Source organism: Acanthisitta chloris, unplaced genomic scaffold, assembly GCF_000695815.1.
Source record: "Acanthisitta chloris isolate BGI_N310 unplaced genomic scaffold, ASM69581v1 scaffold8363, whole genome shotgun sequence".
In the NCBI taxonomy this organism is placed as follows: Eukaryota; Metazoa; Chordata; class Aves; order Passeriformes; family Acanthisittidae; genus Acanthisitta; species Acanthisitta chloris.
The window spans coordinates 25,501-34,523 of NW_008663193.1; the positions used below are offsets into that span (position 1 = coordinate 25,501).

The 9,023-nt window shown below is 50.0% G+C and overlaps 1 protein-coding gene across 1 annotated transcript in view; it reads left to right on the forward strand.

The window, feature by feature from the left end:
* Window positions 1–8,970, forward strand: part of LOC103798631 (histone-lysine N-methyltransferase EHMT1-like) — a gene marked incomplete at both ends in the record, with an annotated part of 28,623 nt that extends 19,653 nt beyond the window's left edge. The window contains 6 exons of the mRNA XM_009070906.1: window positions 1,016–1,196; window positions 2,749–2,885; window positions 3,728–3,916; window positions 4,628–4,708; window positions 6,813–6,933; window positions 8,845–8,970. Of these exons, the coding sequence (XP_009069154.1) occupies window positions 1,016–1,196; window positions 2,749–2,885; window positions 3,728–3,916; window positions 4,628–4,708; window positions 6,813–6,933; window positions 8,845–8,970 (835 nt within the window). The remainder of the gene's footprint in view (window positions 1–1,015; window positions 1,197–2,748; window positions 2,886–3,727; window positions 3,917–4,627; window positions 4,709–6,812; window positions 6,934–8,844) is intronic.
* Between the last annotated feature and the right edge of the window lie 53 nt (window positions 8,971–9,023).

A 9,023-nucleotide genomic window follows, 5' to 3' on the forward strand; every position in this document is an offset into this window, starting at 1 on the left:
ATCTCTGTCTGAGGCTTTTAGGGGCCAGAAAACGGAGTTAGTGTTTCAGGAAGGAGATTGTTTCCTAAATTAGAGGAGAAAACGTTGAAGAAACATCAAAAGCTGGGAAATAGCACTTAGGGACGTGGTTTAGTGGTGACTTTAGCAGTGCTGTGGTTGGACTTGGTGATCTTAAAGGTCTTTTCCAACCTGAATGATTTCGGTGTGGAGCTGTAGGAACCCTTTCTACATGACCAGAGGTGCTGGATGAGACTTTGCATTGAGTACAAGCTGGAGCTGGAGCAGGTGTGAGCTGCCCTGGTGCCTGGGGCCCTGGCTCCAGAGACAGGGGCTGCAGGAGCAGCTACCAAATTCCCTTGGCTTGCAGCAGGAGCTTGTAGCCTGCCTGGTGCTTGGGGCAGAACAGCTGGAGTGGGAGTCCTTGGTTTAAAGGAAGCTTGGACAGGTGTCTGTAGGTAATCTGCAAGGTCAAGCAAGGAGCTGCTTTGCCTGTGCTTTGGTTTGTGCTAGGCTAGAGGTGGGAGCCTTTACTGAGGCTTCACGGTGCCAAATGCTGTCCAAAAGGAAGGATCCCTTCCTGTTTCTGCCTGCTCTTCAGCTCTGGAAGACTCTGTTCCTGTGCATGTTGCTGAGACAGCTCCACTCAGGGTGTGTTCCAGGGAATAGGTGCATTTATTGCCTGGGTTTGTCTTCTCCAGAGCCAAGCAAATGCCTGTGCAAACTGTCTGATCCTTGTCACTACCTGCAGCTGCTTTGGGTCTGCCCCTGTGCCAGGTCACCTGTCACCTGCACAGGCCTTCAGCCACTGAGGAGCCACTTCAGCCAGGCTGGGAGTGTTTAGGCAGTGCCATGAGGTGCTGGAGGAAGGGCTGTGTGTGCTTCTGCTGGGAGTGTGTGGTCCTGTCTGCAAATGGAAGCGATTATGGTGGAGAGAAAGGAATTAAATCTCTTTTCTAGCGTTTAAAAATGATTTATTTAATGCAGAGCCTCAATTTAACTGTGTTGTGTTTTCCAGCATGCAAGTAAAGACCCCAAAGATGGGAGAGACAGCAGAGATCAAAAAGAATCCAAGGAGGAAGGCAACAAAACCATCCTGGAGTTTGGGAAGCCGCTGCCCTTGCCCTCTCTCCCAGGACACCTGCACCAGTCACTACCTCAGAACCAGAGCTATGTGGCCACCACGAAGTCGCAGACAGGTAAAAAGGACAGAGCTGGAATCCCTGGCAGCACCCACTTCCCAAACCTGAGATGAGGAGGTTAACAAGGACTGAAACCTGTTAGTACCTTTTTCCCACTGAGTCTCCTTCAGGCTTCCCTTTGCTGCTGCCACAGACCTTGTCTGACAGAGTTACCTATTCACTCTTTGCAAGTGCCCTGCAAATGTGTTGCTCCCTTCAGGGTGTTGGACAGGGGACATTCTTGCAGTCCCCTGTTGGAGTCCCCTCCCAAGAGAAGCTCAAGTGAAAGGAGCAGCTCCCATGCAGTCCTTCCTGCACCACCTTGTTTCCTGGGATGCAGGACCCTCCCAGACAGACAGATGTGCTCTGTCAGGCACCACCACACCAAGGATCTCTCCTCTGCTAGAAGTGTTTGTTAGAGAAGACACTTCAATCCATTTTTGCTGCATGATACTCTGAAGAGGTTTCTATCAGTTCTGAAGGGCTTTGAATATCACCACAACTGCTTACCAAGAACTACAGCCTTGTCAATTGCTTTGTAATTGTAATGTAAAAGTCGCCTCGTAATTGCCTTGTTAATTGGCTTAACATAATTTTTTGAGAGGTGTCCTCATCGATTTTTGGTGGAATTTCATCATAGTGGGAGAGGAAGAAATGCTTTCAAGGAACAACTGCAAGCACTAACGCTGTTCCTGAGAGTTCACCAAGCATCCTGCTGCTGTGTATTCACCAGATAGCATCAGGCAGGGAGGGGTGGTGTCTGATTGGATTAGAAGGCCAGGGGGGAGACTTAACAAATTAAGACACAATCAAAGTAGTGAAAGGAATCAAACAAACTCCATAGTAGGTGTGAAATGAGGTTAAATGGCAAACGGCTCTTTATTTAGGTTACCTTTTCCCTGTGTGTTCTTCAGTTATTGTCCCATTGCTTTCATTGTCAGTTGGTATTATTAGCCTTGCAGTGTCTATTTGTGCAAGTTGGATTCGATTCAGCCTCCTACGACAGCAGCAGCACTGCCAAACACAGCCTAATTTAGGGATTTGATGCTGTGGCTGGTGGTGGAGGGGCCAGAAGGAGTGTGGAGAGGATAGTCAGAATTTGGGTGGGTTTGCAGCACTGGCAGAAAGCTGTTTGTGTGTTTGTGTCAGCTTTTGGTTGGCTTGTAAATAAATTAGTTGGGTGTTGGAAACCTTGTTCAAAGGTTATGATCTGAAGTGTGATTTCACAAAATCCCAGACTGGGTTGGGTTGGAACAACCTTAAAGGTCATCCAGTCCCACCCCCTGCCATGGGCAGGGACACCTTCCACTAGCCCAGGTTGCTCCAATCCCCATCCAACCTGGTCTGGAACACTCCCAGGGATGGAGTAGCCACAGCTCCTCTGGGCAACCTGTGCTAGTGTCTCAGCACCTCCCAGGGAAGGATTTCTCCCTAATATCTCGTTCAGCCCCACTCTCCTTCAGCCCCAAATGCTCAGGACTGTGTGCCTGCACTGGTACAATGTCCACTCTATCCCTTCTTCTTTCCATTCCTGAGCCATCTTTGAGTCTCTTTTGTTTCTCTCTTCCAGCTGCTGCAGTATCTCGGAAGAAGAAGCGGAGAATGGGAACCTATAGCCTGGTTCCCAAGAAAAAGACCAAAGTGTTAAAACAGAGAACAGTGATTGAGATGTTTAAGGGCATAACTCATTCCTCTGCAGGTGCCAAGGTAAGGGCAGCACTGAGCCCATTGGACATGTTTGATCTCACATACACATCCCTTGTCATGACACACCAGCCCCACGGAGAGGGACAGGAACGTGTTGGCTTGTTGAGGTCAACATCTTCCCTTCTGGGTCTACATCTTCTTTCTGGCAGCAGTATTCTGTAGCAGCATTGCTGCTTTAGAAATGGCTTTTTGGGAGTGGCTGCTCAGATAGCAGCTCTTAAACAAAGCTTTTACTGTCAGTGTTCCCCTTCTGTCTCGGGGAACGGGAGAGATTTCAAGCATGCCCCAGGTGGTAGCATTTTTGTTTCAAGGTAACTGTGTCATGCTGCTGCTTGAGGCTGTACAGCAAAACACTTGGTTACTTAGAAAGGTTTAGATACGGACTCACTCCTGATCAAATTCTGCTTTTGCTGCAAGCCATGCCCTGAAGTTTTTGGTCTTAGAATTCAAGGAGAACAGTTTTAGGCTTTCATGGAGTGGTATGAAAATCCCTCTGTGATTTAACTTCCCTTTCCATTCCCTAGAAACCTTCTTGCACCCGTGGAGCTGCCCCTCCATGTTTGAGTTAGCCTCTCCTCCCCCTAATGCCTTGTTTAGCCACGTGAGCCTGGAATGACTCCTCGTGGCTCTTCAGTGCCCACATCCAACAGGGTGAGGTGTCACATGGCAGGTCTTCAGGCTGCCTTTGCTGGGAGCACTGATGAGCTCTGGAGGGACACACAGCCAGCTTTCCCCTGGCAGCTTCAGTGCTCCCAGCACAGAGGTGGCATGGGATGGATCTTGCTGCTTTGTCCTGGGAATTGATGTTGTCTTTGTGGCTCATGTGCTTGGACAACTTTCAGAGTGACAAGGACCTGGGTGATGCCAGCCCTCATGTGAATGGGGAAAGCATAGATGTAGACTCTGAAGAGGAAGACTCTGATGAGTTGGAAGAGGAGGATGACCATGGAGCAGAACAGGCAGCTGTGTTTCCCATGGATGATAACAGGACCTCGAAAGACAGCGCGTCCGACGCAGACAACGCCAGAAAGGTAACTCACATGCCCTGAGCAGGACCTGAGGAGTGGGATGGGACACTTGGGGTAGGAAGGACATGAGTTGAGGCAGTTTCTAGGTTTTTTCCACCTGCAAGATGACAGAAATCTCAGCAGTGGTAGTGAGGCTCTTGGGTGACTGTTTCCTGATTCCTGTTGCACCTGTGAGGGTCTCCTCACCTACCCCCAGTTTCAGCCTTCCTACATAGGTCTGATCCACTCTGCAGAACCCCCAGCACGTTTAGATCTGGGATTCACTGAACCAACAAGAGACATCTTCCTCATTTTGCTGGTAACAGTCTGGAAATGCAATCAAATTGGCTTAGTTCGTTTTTCCCCCCAAATCCTGATACACAGTATAGACACGAGTCTGGGTTTGGACTATCAAAAAAGTCAAAATTTGGTTGGAAAACTTTATTCTGGAGTCAGTTTTTTCCCCCTGTACCATGCCCATGGATGTTTCATGATGTGATTGGAACACACTGAGCTTTAGCCTTGTTGCTCCTGTCCTTAGTGCATGTGCAGGCTGGGGCTGGGTGCTGGGTGCCTCAGGATGGTGGGGGGGTGCTCTGCTGGGTGCTGGGTGCCTCAGGATGGTGAGAGGATGCTCTGCTGGGTGTGGGCACAGCAGAATGGTGGGGAGATGCCCTGCTTTGAGAGACCTGACCTGACTGACTCGTTCTGTTCTTGGGCAAATGGTGGCTGCAGATAGATGATGGCGAGTCTGAGGAGGAACAAGAGTCTGTAGAGTCCGGGGAGGAGGAGGAGGATGGAGATGAGTCTGACCTGGTAAGCTGGGCTGCTAAATGTGTCTTTCAGCCTGTGGCCTGTTGATAATAATTTCCCCTTTGCACTGCTGCCAGAAAGAGAGAGAGCAAAGCTGTGCAGTTTCATGTCTCCTTGACAAAACTCACTCTCTGAAACCACCCACGCGTGGTGTACTGTTTTCCACAAGGTGCTTAACCCTGATCTGTGGTACAATTAATTGCTTTCTGATGCTAACTAATGGGCTTTTGTTTTTTTCAACAAGGTGTTGACTGCTTTTAATCATTGGAATATTAGTGGAAGTATTTAAGGGTGCTTTAAATTCTTCTGTTGCACAGTTGGCAGTGATAGGAGCCAGCAATGCTTTCTTACCAACCTGAAGCTCTGCAGGGCTTTTTGGAGCTCAGGTGGAGTTGTTCCCAAATCCAGCCCTGCCCACAGCCTAAATCCACATTGATCTGACATCCACCTCACTGTACCAGATGAACAGCTCTTATCAGGGAGACTTAGGAGACAGTCACACACACTCTCCCTGAGAGGTCTAGTGTGAGGTCAAGACTTTCAGCAGCTGCTGGGGATTTCTGCTTTTTATTTTTAGATGGTTGGTGAAGAGAACCTGATGATTTTTTGTAGTGAAATTGTTCATTGATTGTCTCTATCCCCTGTAGCAAAATTGTTCATTGATTGTCTCTATCCCCCACCCTCCCCTTCACTTAAAAACTTTGCTCCCTTTCCACAGCCTCTCAAGTTGAGGAGCCAGCAATTAAGGCACCCCAACTCTTCAGTCACCTTGAGAAAATTCTTGACTTCATTTTCTTGATGTTTTGTGCTCAAGGTAGAATCACATACACAAAATACACCAAGGGAATCATTGAAGCTCTTTAGGGTCTTGTTTCTCATGCCCTGACACTCCAGGAGCCAGAGAGGATGGAGCAGCAGGGGCTGTGCAGCCTGTCCCTTTCTTTGAGTAGTTGAGGCCAGTCTGTAGTGTTAGCCCAACCCAAGGATTGACTCGCTCACATCCTAACTCCCAAGTCGTATCTCCACATCCTCCATGGTGGTTTGTGCCCTGGTGAGTCAGTCAGTTCCCCAGACAGGGATTGGCTCCAACACAAACCTCTCGGGGACAGTTGGGGCAGTGTAGACATTCCAGAGAGCCAGGGCTCAGCACCACGTTTGTGTGTCTTCCCTCACTGTGAGAACAGGGCATGGGGCAGCATTAGCTGCTTCTAGGGCCTGATCCAGCTGCTGTTAGTGGTAGAAGGTAGTGGTTTCTCCTAGGCTTTGGTGGGAACTAGATAAGCATCAGGAACTGACAGTTTCACTTTGAACATGAGTTTTCTGATTAATGCATTGAAGGCTGCCTGACAGGGTTGGTTCCCCACTCTGATTTTGACTTTGAAACCCACCCTAGACAAGAGTATTGCTAAACCTAAACACAAGTTCTGTTTAGATTCATACATGTGTCTGCATATTTGCTGCATGCTTAGTCTGTGCTACCCCATGCCAGGCTCGGGGAGGGGGTTGCTCTGCCACTGTACAGTTCAATTCCCCAGGGTTCATCCCAGCCCTGTCAGTTGACTCCTCAGGTGCAAGATGGGTTTTTGGTTGGCATTTTCTAGCCTAACTGTGGAGCAATGTGAACATTTTAGTTTGAAAACCTCACTGCCAGAGCTCAAGGAGTGCTTGGCCAGTGCTCTCAGGCACGTGGTGGGATTGTTGGGGTGTCCTGTGCGGGGCAGGAGTTGGACTTCGATGGACCTGTGCTCCAGCCCCTTCCAACTCAGGATGTGATTCTACAATCTGGGGAGAAGCTAGAGGTGTGCATGTGCATCCTTGCAGTGCTATGCTTGGCTCCTCCTGCAATGAGCATGGTGTGAGGGCCTCCATGGAAGGGAAAGTGCAGCCTGCACTACTGAAATGACAGGAAATCCACCCACACGTGTGCCTGGGTTTCCTTTTCGCCTCTATAAAGACATCTTAGCACCCTTTGGTTTCAAACCCCCAGTCTTTAAGGCCTTTTAGCACCACTAGAGCTGTGTGAAGGTTCTCTCACACGGGCACAAAGCACTGCTGGGACGCTGATGCCAACATGCCTGACATGCATGTGGCCTCTCTGGTTATTCAGAGCTCGGAGTCCAGTGTCAAGAAGAAGCTGCTGAAGAGGAAAGGGAAGACAGACAGTCCCTGGCTGAAACCCACCCGCAAGAGGAGACGGAGGAATAAAAAGAAACAAGCCAGTGTGCTAGGTAACTATTGTGTTTTCTTCCTTAGCTACTCCCAAATTAGCCTTCCAGGTGGAGGGGGAAGGACCTGAGTCCTCTCTGTCTGCAGAGCTCACTCTTCCTTCCCTATGTGATAAACCAGGGTGTGAACTTGCCCCTCACTGATAGGAGTTGCTGGTGGCACTTAACAGCAGAAGACATATGGATGGTGTGGCTTGTCCTTGGCATGGCAGAGGGATGTTGTCTTGTTCATGTTCCCTTTATTTTAGAGTATCCAAAAAAGGCCTCGTGGGGGCTCATGAAAGGGAGGAAGAGGGACTTTTTATATGGGCAGATAGTGCCAGGGCAAGGGGCAATGGTTTTAAACTGACAGGGCAGGGTTGGATTGGGTATTAGGAAGAAATTCTTCGAGGGTGGTGGGGCATTGGCACAGGTTGCCCAAAGAAGCTGTGACTGCCCCATTCCTGGAAGTGTTCCAGGCCAGGCTGGATGGGGCTTGGACCAACCTGGGCTAGTGGAAGGTGTCCCTGCCCATGGCAGGGGGTGGAATGAGATGAGCTTTAAGGCCCCTTCCAACCCAAACCAGTCTGTGATTCTGTGGTTGTATGACTCATGCCCATGTGGACTCCTGTCCCATGAGCTCAGGGAGCATGTTTAGGTGCTGAAGGGAAAGAAAGAACCACCCAAGAGTGGTGGTGCTCAGTTGCTTTTGTTGGATGTTTGTGCAGCTGAATATGACTCATGCCCATGTGGACTCCTGTCCCATGAGCTCAGGGAGCTTTTGTTGGATGTTTGTGCAGCTGAATGAAATGTGCAGGTTGGATTTGCTCATTCTGAAAGCACCTCAGTTTGTAAGGAGCTGTCTCCAGCCCATCTCACAGTGTGGGAGTCATTCAGGTGGTCTTGTTTGAGCTGTTACCCAGCACTCAAAAGAAGGTTTCAGTGTCCTCTCTGTCTGCTGAAAGCTCTGGTGGGAGAGCCAGGAGTGCAGTGTTACAATGTGGGTAAAACCCAGTGGATAATCTCTGAAGTGCAACTGTGCCTTCAGCCTCATTACTAAGGTTTCACACATCCATTGCCATCAAAGGCTTTATTTTTCTGGGCTTGCTGATTCAATGCAAACAGCTCAGTTTTTGTCAGCAGGTTGTGGCTACTTGTAAGTTAATTGGCCATGTTTCAACCTCTGCTCTGTGCCTGGGGTCTGCTGGTCATCTGGCTTGTTCCTCTTCCTCCCGAGGTGAAGTAGGGACCATTGCTGCCTTTGACAGCAGATTCTTCATTTCAGATTCAGGCTGGCTTTTTGCCTCTTCAGTAAAGGTGGCAGCTAGTCTTCCAGGGTAACCAAACTCTCTTGGCCAGGCTGGACTGGGAGAAGCAAACTAGGGGACAAAACCAAGGTTGAAGAGATTGACAATTCCCGCTCAGGTTCCGAGGGGTCCCCACACAATCTCTTCCCAGCACCAGCTTTGTTCACTTAGAGCCAGAACTTGGCTTTTATGTTTTTCCCTTCCCATGAAGCTGAATGTCATCTGTCTCTCCTCTTCACGAGGTACATGATGGCTCTGCCTGGCCAGAGTGTCCCTGAGCCCGGAGCAGCAGGTCGGAGGCAGGAGATTGCTTTGAGCCCTGGTTCATCCCTTCCTTGTGCCATTGCAGCTCTTGCTGCTGATGCAGCACAGCAGAGATGCAGAGGTGTCTTGCAGAGGCAGAACTTGTCTCATTTATTCTTCTCTTTCTGTTGTGACCTGCCTGAGTGGAAGTGGAAGATGTGTCTGACCAGCCGGGGAAGGGACCCAGCGACCTGCCGTGCCATGTATGCCCAGATGTTGTGTTCTCTGTGCGCCTGCACACCTCGTGCCCATGGCCCCACACCCGCGGGGTGGGTTGTACTGGTGGGGTCTGTCGGGCCGTGTCGATTCGCCTGTTCTCATCCAGGTGCCGAAGCCTATAAAGCATCGCTGGGCGGCAGGGACGGCCAGGAGAACAGCATGGAGTACATGGAGGTGTCCCTGGATTCCCTAGATCTCCGAGTGAAGGGGATCCTCTCCTCGCCGGCGGGAGGTGAGTGCTGGGGCCGGGTTTGGGATGGGGATGGGGTTGGGGTGGGATGGGGT